The sequence below is a fragment of the Amblyomma mixtum genome, chromosome 5 (genome assembly GCF_055824585.1).
Source record: "Amblyomma mixtum isolate Tamu chromosome 5, ASM5582458v1, whole genome shotgun sequence".
NCBI lineage: Eukaryota > Metazoa > Arthropoda > Arachnida > Ixodida > Ixodidae > Amblyomma > Amblyomma mixtum.
Window position 1 is genome coordinate 37,174,511 of NC_143016.1, and position 20,750 is coordinate 37,195,260.

The 20,750-nt window shown below is 51.4% G+C and overlaps 1 protein-coding gene and 3 non-coding genes across 7 annotated transcripts in view; 2 read left to right on the forward strand and 2 right to left on the reverse strand.

Annotated features, from left to right (window-relative positions):
* The window catches only part of LOC149341799 (phospholipid-transporting ATPase ABCA3-like), a 47,743-nt gene that overhangs the window by 19,352 nt on the left and 7,641 nt on the right, over window positions 1-20,750 (reverse strand). For all 4 annotated transcript variants that reach the window (XM_089543998.1, XM_089543997.1, XM_089543999.1 and 1 more), the window contains 12 exons: window positions 20,428-20,589; window positions 17,777-18,020; window positions 16,427-16,594; window positions 12,857-13,065; window positions 10,899-11,079; window positions 9,645-9,799; window positions 9,000-9,227; window positions 7,401-7,548; window positions 5,433-5,682; window positions 4,669-4,733; window positions 1,842-2,285; window positions 626-1,084 (listed from right to left, as the gene is read on the reverse strand). In XM_089543998.1, the coding sequence (XP_089400124.1) occupies window positions 626-1,084; window positions 1,842-2,285; window positions 4,669-4,733; window positions 5,433-5,682; window positions 7,401-7,548; window positions 9,000-9,227; window positions 9,645-9,799; window positions 10,899-11,079; window positions 12,857-13,065; window positions 16,427-16,594; window positions 17,777-18,020; window positions 20,428-20,589 (2,713 nt within the window). The remainder of the gene's footprint in view (window positions 1-625; window positions 1,085-1,841; window positions 2,286-4,668; window positions 4,734-5,432; window positions 5,683-7,400; window positions 7,549-8,999; window positions 9,228-9,644; window positions 9,800-10,898; window positions 11,080-12,856; window positions 13,066-16,426; window positions 16,595-17,776; window positions 18,021-20,427; window positions 20,590-20,750) is intronic.
* LOC149341800 (small nucleolar RNA U3) lies at window positions 14,248-14,462 on the reverse strand. Its single transcript, XR_016283358.1, has one exon. It is a non-coding gene; the product is annotated as a small nucleolar RNA U3 (small nucleolar RNA).
* TRNAN-GUU (transfer RNA asparagine (anticodon GUU)) lies at window positions 14,768-14,841 on the forward strand. Its single transcript has one exon. It is a non-coding gene; the product is annotated as a tRNA-Asn (tRNA).
* On the forward strand, window positions 14,971-15,041 carry TRNAN-GUU (transfer RNA asparagine (anticodon GUU)). The gene has a single exon. It is a non-coding gene; the product is annotated as a tRNA-Asn (tRNA).

A 20,750-nucleotide genomic window follows, 5' to 3' on the forward strand; every position in this document is an offset into this window, starting at 1 on the left:
TAGCGTAGTAAAAGAAAAAGAAACGAAAAGTCGAGACCAAACGAAGTGATTCCAGGAAGTGGATTTAAGGGCTCTATACTCTCTATACCCCTAACGAGATGTTTTACATACGAAAACCCTGCTGAAGCTCATTACTTATCGGCTGAAAAAAATTCCTCTGAAGTACATAGTTCCAATTACCCCCCCCCCCCCCACCCCCTGCTCCTCCGGCCTCCATTTTATAATCCATAAAAGCACCCCTGAGTGGAGCCGCCACCGGTACTCTGCGCGTTGAACGGAAGTGATATGCAACTATAGACCAGGCGTCAGAAGAAGACCAAATGACGGAAGGCAGCGAAGGAAGCGCAGATAGTGGGACACAGCTCAGCAACGAAAGCGCCAATTTCTCTTCAAGGTAGGACATCCAGCCAACTGCATCTCAATACGGTCCCGACGTCGTGGTCAACCGCCTTGCACCTGCCACGGCTGCTAGCAGCTGCACCCTAACAAGTGCAAGGTGCACCGCAACTGCAGTTGTATTACCAACAGCAGCAGCCCAACAGATCCATGACCGTGCAATTGTATTAATGAATTGGCCGACCACTCGACCACAGAAGGCCGTAAAGGGCGAAGCGAGACAACTCACACAAGAAGAGGGCTCCCCTGTCCGCGTAGAAGTATAGGAAGGGCGGCGCCACCGGCAGGCAGAAGCCGAGCACGTGCAGGGTGGCGAAGTCCCACAGGAAGTGGCTGAGCCAGTAGTCGAGGCTCAGCAGGCCCGTCATGAGCTGCAGCAGCTGCAGGCCCGAGCGGCCCTCGGCGCTGGCCATGGCGGCGAACAGGCCGCTCATGGGCGCCAGCACCGCGGACACGGCGAGCACGCACGCCACCACGGGCACGTCGTTGAAGACGCGGCCGAGGACCCGCTGCGTACTGGGCGCTTCCCACCGGGCACCCGGCAGCCGGCCGGCCTGGGCGCGGATACGGGCACCGCGCACCCGCGACGCGTTGGACAGCTGCGCCGCGTGCAGGGTGGTCAGTGCTGCTCCGCCAGAGGCCCACCGCTCGCCGGACCACCACAGCGTGGCCCAGTGGCCGCTGCCGCCTGCAGGCGAGTGGGGGAATGAATGGGTCAGTGATTGTGTGCCTGGGTGGCTGGCTGAGTGAGTGAGCGACCGACCTAGCGAGTGAGCAGACGTGGGTATCAGCACGAGCGACCCAATCAGACCAAAGCCTGAGTCGCTTTGGGACGTTAAACCCCATTAACCTAAACCTAAATTTTGGCAGTCGTCAGATTTTCAGACATGGCGGCGCCCTATGACTGGTCTACTGGTGGCCACGTGGTGTTGGTGACGTCGCAACCCTCTCGACCAATTAGATTTTTGTGACCAAGAAGCCGGAAATTTTTTTTCGAGACGGCAGCCTAAATGCTATCACATTATTATTTGATGGGAAATGAAGTTAACTATCAAGGAGAGGGCTGAGTTGGGCTAGTTGGTTCATGTTGAATGGTACGGCAAAACAGCGCTGACGGACGGGACGGAAGAAGATGAGATCAGCGCATGTGTCTGTCTCACCTTCTTCCGTGCCGTCTGTCAGCGCTGTTTTGCCGTACTATTCAAAGTTGACTATCATCGTCGTCATCGGCAGTATTATTGCCACTGTTAATGTTACTGAGGGGGCGATGTGTGCGCATGTATACACTTCCAGAGTCACGTCTTGCTGGTGACCGCGTGAGAAGAGCGCACAGTCAGAAGGTGTCACTTCGCGCTCTCAACTTCTAAAGAGGTTTATCCAGGGGCTTTATCAGCTTCTATAGCTGCATGACCCCCGAAAGTGGTCCCCGATTGTCAGGCGCGCACCGGGGCCGGCCACTCCTGCGTGGAGCTCGACTCCCCAGCCGTGGCGCCGCCACTCGCGCACGTCCAGCGAGCGCAGGTACGCCTCGGGCTCCGCGTCCAGCGGCAGCCGGTGCTCGACGCCACTGTCCTCGAGCAGCGCGCGCAGCACGACGCCCGCGAATCGAGGGCTGGGCCGCCAGTCGGCCACGAAGGCGGCCAGTCCGACGCTGGCGGCGTCCAGGGTCACTCGGCGATGCTTGTCGTCCGCGTCCGCTGGGCTGCCCCGGTCGGCCAGCGAGGCGTGCAGCGCGTAGAAGAGCAACCCGCTGGCCAGCGCGGCGCACGCCAGCGGCTGCCAGTAGGCCGCCAGCAGCGTCACCTTCTTGGTGGAGAGCGCCAGGAAGCGCCGGCTCATCGCCCACCACAACTGGGGGGCCTGGAGTCGCTCCCGGTGGCGCCGAAGGGCTGCGCCGAAGCAAACGTCCTCCTTAATTGGTAAATTGGTTTTTGAGGAAAGGAAATGGCGCAGTATCTGTCTCACATATCTCGGCGGACACCTGAACCGCGCCGTAAGGGAATGGAGGAAGGTAGGAGTGAAAGAAGAAGACAGAGAGAAAGAGCTGCCGTAGTGGAGGTCTCCGGAATAATTTCGACCAGCTTCTCGCAAAGACGTTGAGCGTGCCACAGGTACACGCAGTGGCAGCGAAAGGCATGCAGCCCCTATGCTCGGGGACGACACTCTGTGACAACACTTTTCAGCTGCAGTGCCGCAGGAAAACCAACTCACCACTGCCGCTTGAAGTGCGGCGGCGTCTGTCTTCCCCTTGCTGCAGATACCAATTACTGCACGCATAACATGCCCCTGCATGTAACCGCAATCCTAATTGGGGCTCTAACGATGAAGGGTAGGAAGGAAATTTACCCTTAGATACTTGCACTTCTACATGCGACAAGAAGTTATGACAAGCTCTGTAAGCATGATATATGCTTTTAGCTCCCGTTTTTCGCGCACCGCGGGTGACTATACGACCTCAGGGCGGAAGGGGAGCACTGAGGGAGTGGGGACTTAACGAACTTTGGTGAAACTTTCGGATCACCCGACCCCTGGTGCTACCTGCTGCGCTGCCGCCCGAGCAGCGCATGCGTCAACAACAGCGTCTTCGTCTTGCCGTGGTGGACTCAGCTATCACACGGTGCGACCGAGACCAAGTTCTGCCCTGCAGCCCGAGAGGCGCACGCGCAGTCCTGGTGGCACTTGATAAGTGAGGTGACAGCACCGCGTGAATTGCCGTCATTAAGCAATGCGCGCGAAGCTCACAGCGCAAGTTATGTGGTGCCATCCATCAGCCTTGCAGGTAACCAGCTGTAATTAGTTCTTCGACGTGGGGGTCGGAGCAGGCGAAAGTCTCATCAGCATTCTCAGTGTAGCCCAGGCTGGCACAATGCGGCAGAGAAAGGAGGGCACGCTTTCGTTTGCGAAGAAAAGCTGAGGAAACTAGCCGATGAAGGACGCGTCCCAATACTCATGCGCAGCTATCAGTATCATATGAGCCGTCCTAGAATACTGTACGCCTTTCCGGCAGTGCATTTCATGCTTACATCTACTCTGACAACGAGATAGTCGAAACTTTTTTGAGACGCTAGCATTGCTCAGTCCACACGTGCATTCAGTCATCACTCCTACCGCCGTTTAGCTAAGCTCCGCCTTTGCTGATCAACCAAGCTTGTTGTTAATAGAACTTTGGTCGAAGCTTTTGAGCACCATTTCAGCAGAGATTAACCTCTTCATTTCAATGATCCCTCGGCTCGACAGTGCGTCGATGACAGTAGAGAATGCAGACGCTGAAGGGGACGGCGTGCATATCCCTGAAGCCGACCTTTCACTAAGAAATTTAGTATAACCTGCAACACCGTTTTTCGATCGCATTTTTTTTTTCAACTTGGGTGCAGGGATTACACACAAAAATTGGGAATTGCACCACGTCGCAGGCTGAGAGTGCGCGTTTGCAAAGGCATTCAACTTAAACACGACCGAAATGATGAGCTCAAAGGCCATGGCAAATGGAGCGGCGGTTTGCTTTCTTCCTTTTTTACGAATGACACTTGTCAGCCCACACGAATACGTAGTTTACAGTATATTGACATGAAACTGCCTCAAAGAAATAACTACCCGTTGTGCTGTCCAGCCCAAATTTTATAATGCATCTGCAGGTTGGTTAGTCCGCATGTATATTGTCTAGTGTACTCTCTGATGTTCTCTACTCTGATCACATAAACCTGTGTGCCCTGTGATCCCACTGAATACTTTCTAATCAATAGTCCTTCAGGTAAAAAAAAAAAAGATTTACACGACTGATTTCCCACTGATCAACACAGATTAAAAAATATATAACTATGCTTTACACGGCTTCAGTGACTGTTGGACGCCACGCACACACGCACCCACGCACGCACCCACGCACGCACGCATGCACACACTCACGCACGCACATGCACGCACGTGCACATGTATTAGACAACCTCTTCACTATAAAAAACGATCTTCGACCTCGGCATGCTCTACACCGACCACAAAGTCTGGGTCTTTATTCGGCCCGGATCAAGTCAACGATACATTGCCGTCACCAAATGGCATTTCTCTTTCTTTCTGCATTGAGTTGAGTTTGGATTGAGAAAGCACGTGTTGTAATGCCTACGCCGGTTGCAAGGTCCATGGGTACAGGCGGACCGATTTCAATGAAGGACCCGAAGAGGTCAATGTAGCAATACAAGAAGTTGCCCCAGAGAACGCAAATAATGACACTCGTTAAAGCGGGTGTGGTGCACTCGGGCATGTCAGGCGACGCACCTTCGGGACTGTAGTCGTCACTCGGTATGCCCGCGTACCTGGGCTCGTGGATGCGATTCCAGATCCTGCGAAGCAAATGGCGGCGCGTGCAACTTGGAGCGAGTGCGTGTCAATCTCATCTCTCAGAGAGGCCCTTGAACATTTCTGATGAAAACTGTCACTCTTTAGTCCTTTCATCTTTCACTCCTCTCTCGGATGGAGCTACCTTATAATTAACCACCCACACTGCTGGCATTCTAGTGCAGCTAGGAAAACTGAAGGCAGCGTACGTTTTATTGGCTGCTTCGCTACCGCCAAGCGGTGCTCCGAGGAGCATGGTTTGCTTTCACCGTTATCTATTTTGTTTCTTGACATTTTTCTACGCCAACGGCGAACGCCGTCAAAACGCTCACTGACTCCTGATGCTTCCGCGCGCTAAACTGTAACACCTTGCAAATTAACAGTGACATCATCATCATCAGCCTGATTACGCCCGCTGCAGGACAAAGGCCCCTCCCATGTCTCTCCAATCGACCCCGTCCTTTGCCAGCCGCGGCCACCCTATCCTCGCAGTCCGTTACCATTAACAACCTTTGTTAACTTGCCTTCGTATTGCATGCCCTGCGGAAGTTTTATTAGGTTGTCTTTAACCTGCAGTGAAGCACGGTAAGGCCAAGCAATCCGTTTGTATAGGGGGGAGGGTGTGGGTATATCGTCACTCGTTAGCCCGGTGACACCAACTAAAGTGTGACCGCGCGCAGGGCGGGGTTCCTATCTCCGCCGACCTCATGACTCCGTCCTCGATGGTGCGGTATGGCTCGCCGACGTGCACGAGTCCCAAATCGCGCTTCTCTCGGCGCAGCTGCTGGGCGAGTTCACGCGCCCGGGCCACCGTCACGCCGGGCAAGTACAGCATGATCTCGAGGCCGATCTCGGACAGCACCCGGTGCTCCGGCATCCACGAGCTCAGGCGCGTCCGGATCACCTCGCTCGAGGCGTACAGGTGCCTAAGCAGGCAGAGCCGGTGGCCGAGCCCTGCGCGCGCATTTCGTGATTCGATGGGCGACAGTGAAAGCTGCGGAGAATTCGCCTCTCCATGCGCGCTCATTACGACGTACTCTGAGGTTTTCCAAGAAAGGCGTTTTTTTCATTATTTCACTTCTTTCTCTCAGAGAGGCTAGTGCGAACAATGATAGTGCAGTCCTCGGAGTTTTTGGAAAAGCTCACACCTAGGCACGGCCCTCTCGTTTCGCTCCAGTTAGGCTCGGCATCGTGGCCGCTTGCACTGCGGCCTGTGGGTGCCCCTCTCCCCATGGTGCAAAAAACATAGGTGGGGACACAGGGGGCGGGGGGACAGCGTAAAGCCGCCTTGTTTCTCTCGGCGCCACGAGATGACTCTTCACTATGTGGCCTATTTCCACGTTTTGTTTGAAATTTTTACATGCGAGTGCCTAGATGACAAAGCAATAAGAATCACCTGGTGTTCTCTCACTCTCATTTGCTCTCTTGATTTTTGGCTCGTTCGTTTGTCACTGCCCCTCGCGTCCATGAGAAAAAAAAGAAACCCCCCTCTATGCGAGCCCCCTCTATGATAGAAACAAAGAAACGCTTTACCGCACGTGTATGGAGCGGTTGCGCTCAAAGGTGGTCAAACGCCAAGAAAGAAGCGCCGTGCGAGAACTACCATGTTCTGTGGCAACGAGACTGTTCAATTATGTCTTTTTATCTGCCGGCGAAGCTTCACCGCTCGGCCGACAGAAGACGCCGCAATCGCAGGCCTGGTTTGGTGGTTTGAGAGATGCGTTATCTGTCAGCTGGCGTCCAGTGCGTTTCGAGTGTCGTGTCCCCGCCTATATTTATTACATCGTATTTCACCTAAGCACGCTAGCATCTCAAACTAGCGAGCGCTGTGACATGGGAGAATAGCCCTTATAGAAGGAGCGGGCAGAAGAGATAGCATAAATGCTTTAAAAATACAAACAACACGAATAAACCCAACTTCTTAATCAAGACTGTGAAAAAAAAAAAAAAACACATCGTGGTTCAAGGGTGAGTTGTCTCGTTTCCGCCAGAGTCCTTTGTATAACTGTTTTTAGTAGCTAAAGAGAACGATCGCTGCGTCGTCTGCGCAGGGCAGGTCTTCCATAATAACAGCTTAAGAAATGAACCTAAACCGTGTATTCACAACGAACAAACCGAAGAAAGGAAGGCATACGTAGTTTTCATAGCGACAGGCTGACCGAATTCCGCATTCTCAGCATGATTATAGAGTCGACTCGGTCCATGCGCAAAATTGCATGCTTCTCCCTCTTTCCGTGAAAATGCTAACACCATTTGGTAGAGCTATGCTTAGTGGCTTAGCGCAGCGTGAGCTGGTTTACATTAGCGGCCGAAAGCGTGAAGGTGCGAACATCTTAGGGGTGGACTATTGTCGCGGATGAAGAAACGGGTATATTTTCGTTCTCCTCCTCTCGCTGACTCCATTTGCTTCAGTGCCTCAGAGAAGTTTGGTTTATTCAAGGAGACCCCATAAACCGTAAAAAATGACGCTCACGCTGCAAACCCGTTGTCCATAAACTCAGGCTGTATTAGGCAAGCCATACGAACAGAATTCATTAAGTTTTGATTCTATCTATCCAAAGGAAGGGAAAAATTGGCAGATTGAAGACAACTTTATGCTTTTTTCTGCATGCGGGCTTCGTTTGCCATCTGCACTAGAAGGATAGACTAGGCATAAGAAACGTGCTGCTCACTCAGGTCTCTGCGGAGGTTGTCCACGGTGTCGTTAAGCTGGACGACACCTCGCGCCAGCACCACGGCGCGGTCGGCCAGCACGTCAACTTCGGCGGACTTATTGGATGTCATGATGATCGTTGAGGACCGACGCATTATCCATAGCAACTGCGAGCACAGTCACAGCTTCGTTGCGCGCGAGGAGTTACACAGTTCTAAACATATAGTTGGTTGGTTTTATGGGGTTTAACGTCCCAAAGCGACTAAGGCTATGAGAGACGCCGTAGTGGAGGGCTCCGGAAATTTCGACCACCTGGGGTTCTTTAACGTGCACTGACATCGCACAGTACACGGGCCTCGAATTTCTCCTCCAAAGAAATTCAGCCACCGCGGCCGGGTTCGAACCCGCGTCTTTCGGGACAGCAGCCGAGCACCATAGCCACTGAGCCACCGCGGCGGCTTCTAAACATATAGTGTGTGTGCAGAGCTCCGCAGAGGCTTTGCTAGCTGTCAGTTCTTTTACGGCACTCATGTCAAGCCTCCCTCAAGAGCATACATTTAGCATTGTACGTGAGAGTTCACACATGGTTCAACCTATATGTCTTCCCAAAAACTGCGTACAGGAGTTTCAAAACTCCTCATTTCTGTCCCAGTAGCAGGAAGCGAAGTTGACAAGGACGACCATCAGATGTGCCAGAATATCTTGAGAAATAGCTATAATGGAGAACAGTCACGATCAAGGCTCAGTCGCAGAAGATTTGCTGACACTGGTCAGCGGGATCCAGCTGTCGAAGTGCAACAGAAATGAACATTCATCACCCTTATTCAAGTCTATGGGGTGGTATCGATATCCGCACTAGATTTCGTGCCCACATAGGACGCGAAATCTTCGGTGCACCCGCTACCCCGCCAGCCTGGATAAGACCGTCATGATGCAACAGGTAGACCCTGGAGTTCTGGTTTCAGTAGAGCGCAAACGAGCTTCCATACTAGCGGGGCACATGTGCCCAGTTCCAGGAAGATCGAGGATAAGAAAAAGATCAGAGCTACCAAAGCCAGTGCTAGGTGGCCAAGTGCCGTCCTCCGCCCGACATCTCTGCGGTTCCAAATGCCTTACTATCCTATGTAGCGTTGCGGTAGCAACGAGCTTCCGGGAGCATTTGTATAAAAGTCAGCAAAACTCGAATGCGACATATGTCCACCCCATAGTTTGGGTCATGCACTCTGGCAGAACTTCTTGCTCCTTTGGTGCTGTACGACTACGCATGGTTTATTCGATCGGTCTTGCAGAAAATCATGCAAAAGTGGTTAGCAGCTTTTGCTTATGAACGTGTACATCAGAAAAAAGGTATTCACCGTGAGATGTGTCAAGGAACCAAACTCAGCCGCTGCGGTCGCAGCAACCTGGTGCGATAGCAGCGCTCCCGCACCCATCGCTGGTTACAGCGGAGGTGTCGTGGAACGGGGCCCAGTTTGTCAACTAGAGATAATACTAGCAGCGTTGGGAACGACGAGGCATTGTCTGGCTTGCATGGACGTGACATTCAAAGCAAGAATCAGCTGACAGGAGTATATTACCTAGTACGCTCTTAGGTAAAGAACTGGCTACGGCGCAGTACCTTCCATACGTCAGCCTGACTGATGGCGTCCATGCCTGCGGTGGGCTCGTCCAGAACCAACACCTCGGCGGGTCGCGACAGCGCGACAGCCAGCGCCACCTTGCGTTGGACTCCGACGGCCAGCGTGCTGATGCGAGCGTCCGCGTAATCGGCCAGCCGCATGTCCTGGAGCAGGGTCGCGGTGTCCACCCAGCGGCGAGCGGCCGGAGTGAGGCTCGACGCGTTCAGCTGTGACGAGGTGGACCAGACCTCTCACATGACCACCTAAAAAGTACGCGCTGTCACGGGGTCTCCAATGCTCAAAAAGTGCACAGACGGCAGGTCGGACGCCAACTCGAGAACTCAAACAGGCAGTAAAACTCACTTCAGATAACCACATAGCAAGTCAGTTTGTCACTGCCATGTCCAAAAGGAAGTTACATGAGTTTAGAGCTTGAAGGGGATTACAGTATCAGAAAATAAATCAAACAGTCGAGCAGGTGGGTATTTACCCATTAGGCCGATCGCATCGTAAAACGGAGCAATGGTCCTTTCGATGTTGAACCAACTGTAGGAGGTTCACTCGCTAGGAAATTAAGCTGTATTTGTGGAAATGCTGTCACATTAGATTCGAGAAACAGCTCGCTACGAAGCCGGAAAACTTACCATCTGGGAGAGCTGGATGTGCTCTTTGACAGTCATGAAATCGAACAGCGTGCTGTGCTCGGCGCAGTAGCTGATCAGAGATCGGGCTTCACTCAGTGCGTATCGCACGCTCACATCGTGCACGTAGATGTTGCCGTCGTCCGGTTGAATAATGCCTGCGGAAGAAGTCGCGGTCGGTCTCTTGTTCCATCTCAGCAAAAGTGCGCACGGTTGTTTCTGTGAAGCGTGCTTTCTCTCAATATGACTCAATATGCGGCAAAGCCTTCGAACCTCAGGCGCTACTCCGAGGGTACGATTGCGCGTCAAAATCTTCGCAAAGAGGGAACTGAAACTTGCAAACGAACTAGTGCAATCTAAGCGCACATTAGAGCTCCCATTAAACATTCACAACGGTGATAGTGATGTTTACAGTCCCCTGTTTCCGCAGAATTATGTGAACTGTTCATACGACACAGCATAATCCTTCAGAAAGGATTGAAACCTGCAGCCAATTTTGAAATGTTAGCCAGAATCTGCCAGTTTTCTTGTTATTCACGAGCTTAAAGGCCTCTGTGCCAAGGGGCTTAACGTCAATGAAAGGTAAAATGCAAGAATGCGATAGTAGAACGATGTTGAAAGGGAAGTGTACAGTTATATGCGAAAACGCAGGTAAGAAACAATATTCAAAATGCATCAGGACGGTATATTTATGTTTTACAAAGCCACGAAATGAACAATAGAGCAAAAAATGTTCCTACGAATTACAGCACAGAAATGCAGAAGAAAGAGGGCCCTAGAAAGAATTCTACCTAAAAATTGACAACCCAATTATCCAAACGCAGAAATACGATAATCGATGTTAGTACAAGTAATGGCCGACAAATTCAAAAGGGGTAACATTAAATCAACTAAATGGATGAAATTGCTCTATCTCTCAATTAGTATTTTCGCTAAGAGGCAGTAGGAATTCATGCTTACCCTACCGCTGCTGTGACAAGCACAGTTACTTTCACTGAGAAATCAAGCGCCCGATGCACAAAGACAGACTTATTCACTTGGTTCGGCTCACGAGCCATCAAACTTTCACACCGCTTACACGAATCGCCGGATCGTCGCTTACGGCTTCAAGGACAAGAGCACATCGCAAACAACTAGTTCCCTGGAGTCTATACTTATTCCAAAGTCATTCATGACGATGGAAACTGTTTTGTGTCTTTCCCGTAATATACACAAAGCGTGAACAATTTCAGTGCGTTTCCAAATGCGGTGACGTACCGCAAATCATTTTCACGAGAGTGCTCTTGCCAGAGCCACTGTGCCCGAAAATGACGTTGACTCGATTGCGTATGAAGTCGATGGACAGGTGCTCCATCTCGACGTTGCCCACACGCTTCTTGACGTCCACCAGGCTGACAGCAGGTTCGCCCGCGGAGCTGCAGCAGTGCATGTCGGGTGGCTGCGAGTTGCGCGTGAAATGATGGTGGACTCCACCTTTCTCGACGTTTCGATGTCGGGGACATTCGAAATACGCGAAACGAGAAAGACACAAGGGTGGGAGAGAGAGAGAGACAAAGAGCGAGACAGCACTTTGTTTGGCAAGTTCGTTTTAGCAGTCAAGGACTGATTAAGCTTGTTCCATCTTGGCCAACTGATTCTCAAACTGGCCACTCCAACCAGCCACTCCAGCCAAACCGGCCACTCCAGGAGGGTGGAGGTGGGTAAGAAAAGTGCGGGGATTGTAAGGTGCCTGGGCTCGTGTAGACGCAATGCTCTAGGTTTGCGCAAGGTTCAGGACATTTAAGACAGATTAGGATAGCTCGGAGACGTTGCAGGTTGGACCGGGCGGGGTGCGCACTGTGTTTATCTCTATTTTGTGGAGAATTCAGAGTGAAGGTGTTAGTAGCGCTGGGTCCACTGAGAGGGGGGGGGGGGGGGGGCAGTGTAGCACAATCATGGTGCCCCCTTGTGGAGGGCATCTACTATGACAACGTAAGGAAGACCCTTGCAAGAGTGCACAATGATCGTGCTGCCGACATTTCCTGTATGGCTTTTGTTCATCGCTGGGCTGGTCATATAGCTCGCTGAAGTGTCACACTCAACTACATGTATTGAAAGAGGCTAATCAGAACAAGCGCGGTAGACCGCGAAAAGAATGCCATGCCCATTTACCTGCTGATGCCGGAATTCTCCTCTAAGACTAGCTTTGAGAACCATTCATGAATTATTTACGTGAATTTAAAAAAAAAAAAAGATGGATTTTTCCATCTGAGGTAACGCATGGATTGTATTAATCGCCTATCTGTTTTTATTTTCCTGTATCCGGAACTCGGCACACCGGCGTTCTTGCGTTTTGCCTAGAAGGGCCGAAATGTAAGTGCGGTTTTTTAGCGTGAGCTACACTAGCCGTGGATGAACAGTTTCGCGTGAGAGTGGATAAGCCAAGCTGCGCATGCGCGAGTGACGTCACAGCTGCACAGCTGGCGCGCCGGAGCCGCCACCGCTGCGCGGGGGAGACACGCCAGCTGCGCATTCCAGAACCGTGACGTCATAAACCTGGCAGACGCGCCGGCGCGCGTTCCAGAGGGTAGCAGACGGCCTATGGCTTCAGCGCCGATTTGCATTTTCGATTTGTCGATTTGCATTTTCGAGAAGAGAGCGTAGTCGGGCTGGTTGGCGCAAGTTGATGGAAACGACTGAACAACGCTACTAGACAGAACGGAAGAGAAGAACGCAGCGCATGTGCCTGCGTTCTTCTGTTCTGTTCTGTCTGCTAGCGCTGTTCAGTCGTTTCCGTCATTTGCGTTTTATTCGTCTTTTTAATTGCATCACGTTATCATGATGCCCGCTGCGTCTACAAATCTGTTCAAAGGCGGCTCAAAGTGCACGTGAAATGAGCGCAGAGCATATGCGAAGCAAGCGTTGGAGCTATCCGCTTCGTACGGTAGCTGCCATGACGAGCAATTCACGTGACCCGCCTCTCCTCGAGAGAGCGCCGCCGACCCGCGCACCAGCTGCATCGCGGCGTCACGGGGCCCTCTCCGCCTTTGCATTCAGCGCGCACGCGCCTCTCCTCTCCGCTTCGCACTTGCTGGTTATTGGGTTGGTTACTAAGCCTATTTAGTGCTCTCCCACTAAAAGTGGCTCGCTCACAATGTATAGTCGCGTACAATTCGTAATCCGACAGGTCACGTGTTTTAGATTGCAGCGGCGGTTAAGTGCCGCTCCTTAGTCACCTGGCGCTGCTCGCCGGCTTCTGGCGACCCCTGCCAGAATTCGTCCTGGAGCACGAACTGGAAGTTCTTGCGGCGCATCCGGTCGGGCCAGGGCCACACGCTGTCCAGGTACCACACGAGCGGCACCAGCAACACCAGCGACAACGGCGACGCTATCACTGCCGCTCCAGCGCCCATCGGGTCCAGTTTTGTCCATGAGAAGCCCACGCCTGTACGTGTGAGTCGAGCGATAAGTTACGCAAGGGCCGAAGACCTCTGTAGTGAATAAGAACGAGCAAAGCGCACCATGCGCAAGGTGAAACAGAGAGAAGCGTCATCAATCGCAGCCGTTCACTAGTGGTTGTAAGGACGTGACCCTTCAGGTCACGACCCCAACACCTCTCCTTATGATTAAATAAATTTTTTCACCACCACCAGCCGTCCACGGGTGTTGAAAACACTTTGAACTCAAGAGGTATTCGAAATTTTCCTCCCACTCTCCCTGCGAGGTGCTGAGGCTCAGAACTCGAGCAGGTCCATCAGACCTCTAAAGTCTGCTTTTGGCGAGCTTGGCACGATATCGCCGCTTTTCACTATTGCGATCGAGTCATTATTGTCTACGGACAGGTACACTGCTTCGGTGAAAAACGTGGACCTGGGGGCAGCATAGTGGTTATGTAGAATAGTAAACCAATGGTCTGCTTGATCGGCAAAGCAAGCAAAAAAAATGGCTGAGGCTTAACTTGGTTAAGCCTGGAGAATGCGAAGCATCATCGTGTCGCGTAATCTGGAGGCGCACAACCACAGCGATGGCGCGAGGTGTGCCCCCGTTTCTCCACTGTCGTGACGTCATGTATCACGTGATTTGGAGGCGCACAACCACAGCGACGGCGCGAGGTGGGCCCCCGTTTCTTCACTGTCGTGACGTCATCGCGTCACGTGGTGTGACGTCATGTATCACGTGATTTGGAGGCGCACAACCACAGCGACGGCGCGAGGTGGGCCCCCGTTTCTCCACTGTCGTGACGTCATGTATCACGTGATTTGGAGGCGCACAACCCCAGCGACGGCGCGAGGTGGGCCCCCGTTTCTCCACTGCCGTGACGTCATCGTGCCACGTGATTTGGAGGCGCATAACCACGGTGAAGGGCTGAAGTGGTAGCTAAAGTAGTATGCTTCGCACAAAAGAAATCCAATGGTTACTTCTGATAGAGGAAAAAAATGAACCTAGAAGCCAAGTTCGGAGACTGCAGAGTAAGTAATTATAGGCAAAAATGTCGATATAACAAAGAGAACGCCATGACGTCACATCCACCGGAAGTCGTGACGGCATAAGAGGTTTGCATTATTGTCCTTGTTAATTATAATGGCATCAGTTCTTATTTTCGGTTCGATTAAAAAATGCACACTCAACCACTCAGACTGAGTCTCCGCCCTCCCACTAGTCAATTAAGCCTAGGGGAACGGTCATCAATGGCAGGAACCCGGGTCAGAACCCATAGTCCCGTAGCCGGCTTCGCGCTCAGGCGGAGACCCTCAACTCCTCATCGTGGATGAGTGTGTTCCGAAATCGCGACTTGCGACTCGGCGATCATCCTATAGAAATGATCCTATGAAGAATGATCTTGCCCTACCACCGCTCGCGATCCTGAGCAACCTCCTTCGGCCGTACACTTAAGACCGGTTTAGCATGCGAAAGAAATCAATAATCGACTGTTGAAGACTACTACTAAACCTGTTTTCTTTACAGCGGTACATTTATGAGGCATTTAGGCAATGAACTGCTATCTGAGTTAAGTAATATTAGCTAAAGTAATTGAAAGATTAATCAAAACAATGGCCAATACAATCACCATAACGCACTCACGAGCATGACACAATTGCAAGTGATCATGATACAGAACCCTTTTTCAGAGGTCTCATCCCAGCCCCGCCTCCGTGGCGCAATCGGCTAGCGCGTTCGGCTGTTAACCGAAAGGTTGGAGGTTCGAGCCCTCCCGGGGGCGGCGAATTTTTTTTTTTTTATTGGCATTGAAATTTGGAGGCGCACAGCGACGGCGCGAAGTAGGCCCCCGTTTCTCCACTGTCGTGACGTCATCGTGTCCCGTGGTGTGACGTCATGTATCACGTGATTTGCCGTGGCGCAATCGGCTAGCGCGTTCGGCTGTTAACCGAAAGGTTGGAGGTTCGAGCCCTCCCGGGGGCGGCGAATTTTTTTTTTTTTTATTGGCATTGAAATTTGGAGGCGCACAGCGACGGCGCGAGGTAGGCCCCCGTTTCTCCACTGTCGTGACGTCATCGTGTCCCGTGGTGTGACGTCATGTATCACGTGATTTGGAGGCGCACAGCGACGGCGCGAGGTGGGCCCCCGTTTCTCCACTGCCATGACGTCATCGTGTCACGTGGTGTGGCATCATCGTGTCACGTGATTTGGAGGCGCATAACCACGGTGAAGGGCTGAAGTGGTAGCTAAAGTAGTATGCTTCGCATAAAAAGGAGTAGTGGAGGCAGCAGAGTATGTTAGGTGACCTTGAAATGTAGGGAAGTTCGCAGGTACAAAGTGTGCCTTTCTAACGCGAGACCGGAGAGCAAGTGAGCACGAGGAAAGGATGAAGGCGCATTAGAAAAATGAAGTATTCATCCTCATTATCCTCGGCCTCACTGGACTAAGCGTTAGAAAAGGGACATGATCCTAGTAAAATTCGACAGTACGACGACGATGAGAGCTACGTCTCGCACTGCTACAGGAAACGTCATTTCTCGAGAAAAGTAGGCATCTCTCATGTAGCGGCTTACCGAAGAACAGTGCAGAAGCTTAAACCAAAGAAATCAGTTAGGCGAGATGAATTTTGTAGCCGTTTATTCTCTTCTTGGGGCCACTCGGTAGCCCGAAAGGCTGGGCACATAAAGAAGCCTTGCGCAGCAAAAGTAATCCAATTCATCTGGTAGTTTCTTGCCTGGATCACAACGCGCGTTCAGTAAGCTCTGCCTCCTCTGCAGTAACGTTTTATTTATTGATAGAATTGCAAGATTTTGCATTTAAATGAAAGTTTCGAACTTTTTCTGCCGTGGGAGAACACCATTTTTCGATGTAGTCTCCATCAACTGCAGTTCATTTGCGGTAAAGGTGCACCAGAATCCGAATGCCACCGTAGAGGGATTAGGGCAGCTGTTAACGACCGCAACGACACACTGCGCCTTTCAGCTCGTGCCTCCGCCTTTCGACTTTTCGCCGTTGGTCAAGATGAAGGAATATCTCTGAATGAAGGGTACACGTTTCGTGAGCGCAGAGGTAATGGCCAATCAACAGCCACCCTGATTTTTCTTCAAAGGTATGCGGAGACTGCACCCATAGCAGAAGTGTGCCATCGGCTAGAAGAGGAGGAGGGGGGGGGGGGGGGGGAAGGATACAGAAAAAAAAAAAGGTGCCCTCGTAAAAGAGAACACTTCAGAGCTTCACTTTAAGATAACATATTTCGGTACCACCACTTGATAATAAAATTGTAGCCCGGTGGCGGGAGGGGGTTAGTACTTAACGCCACTCGTACAAGCCAAGGAAGCCGTTTTTGGCACACTTTCACGCCACCCTACCTTTCCTCTCGGACTCCCACACTGCCCGCACGGCGAGCGTGAGGCTGAAGTTGGGCATGGCGAGACAGAGCAGGAAGTTCCAGAGGTCTGCCATCTCGAGTTCAAAGCTCAGAGCGAGGATGGCGCCCAACAGCCACCAGAGCGTGAAAGCGTGGGCACAGATCCAGCCTGCACCAAGGCGCGATCACATTACCGCCGTGAGAACAACATTACTTGACATAACTGTATGCCCCCCACCAAACTCACACCTGGAACTTACCATCCTGCGCGAAACGAGCGCGATTGCCAAAATTGTCAAGTTGGTCTCTTTATGCTGCGGTTTACCTAGCAATGGCGTCACCGGCCACCAGCAAAAAGATAAGGTGTTGAGCACGCAAGACATTGTTACACGGGGTGTTTCTTTTACCACTGTCATAATTTAAGTCGTGCTAGCTACTTATATAGCTACAGATTCATGACACGACATTACTTCTACAGCTAAGATGCAGACACTTCGCGGTAAACCCGCGTCGGAAGCAGTTTTCCCCGCTATGGGATGTTCTGCAAAGCAAAGCAAACAACAGCGTCGAAAAGTTCAACTTCCTTCGAGACCATAGCCTGCCTGCATCACTCCACGCTTATTCTGTGGCCGACAAAAATTATTTGTCATTATTTGTCTTCATAAAGTCACTACAAGCCGGTCGCCAAGCGGCAGAGTGAAACGGGGAAACGAAAAAAAGCAGGTAGTGCGTCATGGCTCAAATTTGTTTAGTGCTTAGTTAAACATATGCAGTAAATAAAAATACACTGAACGAAGAACGGCACCCGCCAAATCGCTACTATATAAACAGCTCTAATTTTGTTTGTTTACGCACATTTATCTCAATTTCATCTAAAATACCTTTTAGCGAGAAGTGCCATTCTTCCCGCTTCTTACGAGTCTTCAAAACTAATGCGATCTCTTCGGCTACCCTGAAAATTAAATATATCGCGTTAATTTGAACATTGGCACAACCCAAGGAAAGTGCAGTATTTCTCACGCAATCGAATTTGAGACTAATGTTTTCCAAATAAACGTATGTAAACGTTTAAAATTAGACCATCTGACAAGAGTTGAACCTCGTTATAACGAAATTGAAGGGGCCCAGCGATTACTTCTTTATAGGCCGTGAAGACCGAGCTTTCAAGGGTAATCGTCATTCCTTCGTTACATCCATAATTTCGTTATAAACCTTTCGTTATGACGAGGTTCGACTGTAGTAGCGCTTTTCCGGATGCTGTTCTTCGTGTGGCTTTTTCGTGTTCTTTATAACACCGTAACTGAGGACTAAACCCTTCGAAGGAAGCAAGCGAGAGGAGGCTACAGCGTACGGCTCATGAAGAGCGTGCCGAACAGCACGCAGGAGGCTGCCAGCCTGGCGGCGTACGGCAGGAAGACGACGAAGAACAGCGCAGTCGGGGACGAGTAGGACAGCGCCGTGAAGAGGACCCGCCGATGGGGCCACGTGAGCAGCGTCATGGCGGGCAGGCAGGGCAGCGTGGCGAAGACGAAGCACGCGATGCCCTTGCCCCACAGGAAGGCGCCGTTTCGGAGGCCCTGGATCAGCATCCATTCCTGCCAGGAGGTAGGGAAGAGAGGAAGTGAGAAAGGGGGGGGGGGGGGGGGGGGGCACATCGTACTACCCGTCGCGTTGGTTATGCCGCTCGGTTGCTGGGACCAAGGCGGGCAGGCGGGCAGGCAGGTCAAACCTTCTTAACAAACCATGGGATTGTCGCGTGTGGTGGTCACAACACCATGGAAAATGTACGAGCAGGCAGAAGTGGCGATGAAACGAGTTTTTTATTGGGCTGACTTAAGCCCACCAAGAGCGGAACAACCGCCGCCCTGGGCTGCGCTGAGTTCGAAGTTGAACATTCGAGATAACGTCCCGAAATCGCCTCCAACAATCGCAAACAACGTAGAACCAGTTGCGCAGGGCTAAAAACATTTCAGCTAGAGCAGGTAGGATCTCACGTCAGAAACCAAGTAAGAAACTTGTTCCGGCGGCTTTGAGCACGAACAAAGAAGCATTACAAAGTTTTCGGCAATATTTTAAAAACGCCCAAGCTCATCAGCACGAAAGCGGAAAAAGCGTTAAGCGTCCCGTTCAGCGGAAACTCCGCCATAATTGGCATTGGCGTGTTGATGAAATCAGGATTGTTGAACTGTCGTGACGTCATAACCACATGGCTTCTAGCGGGTAATTCAAACGCCCCACAACGATGACACTGTAGAATAGTTATGGCGCCACTGTAGACTTCCTCATTGCTGTACAGGGTCGTGACGTCATTCCACGGCCATTGCGTAGTGTCTTTGAAGCAGGCAAAACAACTGCACTGAAAAGATAGATGACCGAGCAGGGACTCGAACACAGCCCCTTGGGTCGTGAGCTGGGCGCAGTACCCTTTCACCGCTAAGGAACGCTTGTTAAGATTTGGTTAGTGTGAGACCTTGTGCGTCTTGTGGTAAGTGAAAATAATAAATAAATAAAGATAAAATAAAACAGAACAATATCCGCGTCTCCGAAGTGGCACGCAAAGAGGATCCCGGGCCGCCGAAGGGACCCATTTTTTCTTTAGCCTCATACCCTTAAGGCGGAGCTTAAGTGTCCCCGAATTTTTTTTTTTCATTTCGTCTGTCGGAGGGTAGCCTTAGTCACTTATGCCCCGTAAGACCCAACACACAAAGGACGCACTAAATTCAAGAATGGTATCCTAGCGCAAATTAAAGCGGAAGAATAATGCAGTTGAACGGGACATGTCTCGAGATCAAGAGATTCCTAAGTTGACTGCTAGGGTAACAAAGTGGATTCCAAGGAGAGAGATGCGTATCAGTGGGCGACCACAAGTTATGCGGAGAATTCAGTTAGCAAAACTACGGAGCCAGACTGCCAGTTGGGTTAATTAGAGCATCTTCGACAAACGCCACCTTGAGTTTTATTTGAATTGTGCTCATTGTCATGAATTTTGCTCTTTCTATTTGTTTCCCATGTTCTACTCTTTTGTCGAACCTGTCACTAGCATTTGGCTATTGGCCCTGAAAGTTAATTTCTGTATATTGCGATGAGAATAAAAGATGAAAGATGGTATTTCCGTCATTCCTTCCAGCCCGGTGCTGATCGTCAGAAGCAAACGGAACAGACTAAGTGTGACGAGCACTGATATGAGAGCTCGTGTGAGAATTTTAAGAGGAATAGCGCGATTGTGCTTGGTCCTGTCACTTCCACATTTGTGCGCCAACATGCCACGCCCGCACAATTTCCACTGCCACTGACACCGGCGTAGTTAGTGCACACAATCGCGTTTCAATCCCTTTCGATGCTATTTCGCAGCCTTCCTTAGTAGCAGAGAGACGTAAAAGACTGGCGCTTGACCGTGTAGTGTGCCTTGTGAACCGCAACTTCGATGCTGCGAATATTTAGAGGGTGGGAAAGACGCCGCGCACTAATCGTCGGCACAACACAAGTGTGGTACGACCATCGTCTGAAATCAAATGCGGGTCATTTTGGCGCAGTGTCTTCACTATTGGAAGGACACTATTTTACTAGTTGTAGTTAAAAAGGGCAGTGTCCGCAATGTCACCGCTTTTTGCAGCGTGAACTGCTACAGCCAGGCCCCGCCATAGTTCGATCTCTTAATCGTCGTCGCCGCCGCGGTGGCTCAGTGGCTATGGTGCTCGGCTGCTGACCCAAAAGACGCGGGTTCGATCCCGGCCGCGGCGGCTAGAATTTCTTTGGAGGAGAAATTCTAGAGGCCCGTGTACTGTGCGATGTCAGTGCACGTTAAAGAACCCCAGGTGGTCGAAATTTCCGGAGCCCTTCACTACGGCGTCTCTCATGGCCTTAGTCGCTTTGGGACGTTAAACCCCGCAAAACCAAACCTCTTAATCGTCGTCTGCATGAAGTGACGTCATCACACAGCAAGGTCGCGTCACGCACCGCCGTCGTAGCCAGCCAGGTGGCAGTGTAGGAAGGAGCACGCACCCTTTTGTCGTTGACCTTCTCCTTGATGAAGCGGCAGATGTAGTTGAGGCACAGCGGTAGTAGGCCCACCTCGAAGAGGAGCATCGCAGACCACGGGTACAGCGGCTGGCACGCACCCACGTCCACCTCCATCGAGGGCAGGGGGAACCGCTTCATGCGAACCTGCGGCGGTCGCCCAAGACCCCCTTGAGTTCCTCCTCTGGCTGCTCAACCAGAACAATGGTGTAAGTTGAAATACGAAAGAAATCGAGAAAGTATTGGCGCGCACATTCCTCCGTAGAAAACCACATTTCGTCTATGGAGCGCTCTAAGAAACGCCGACA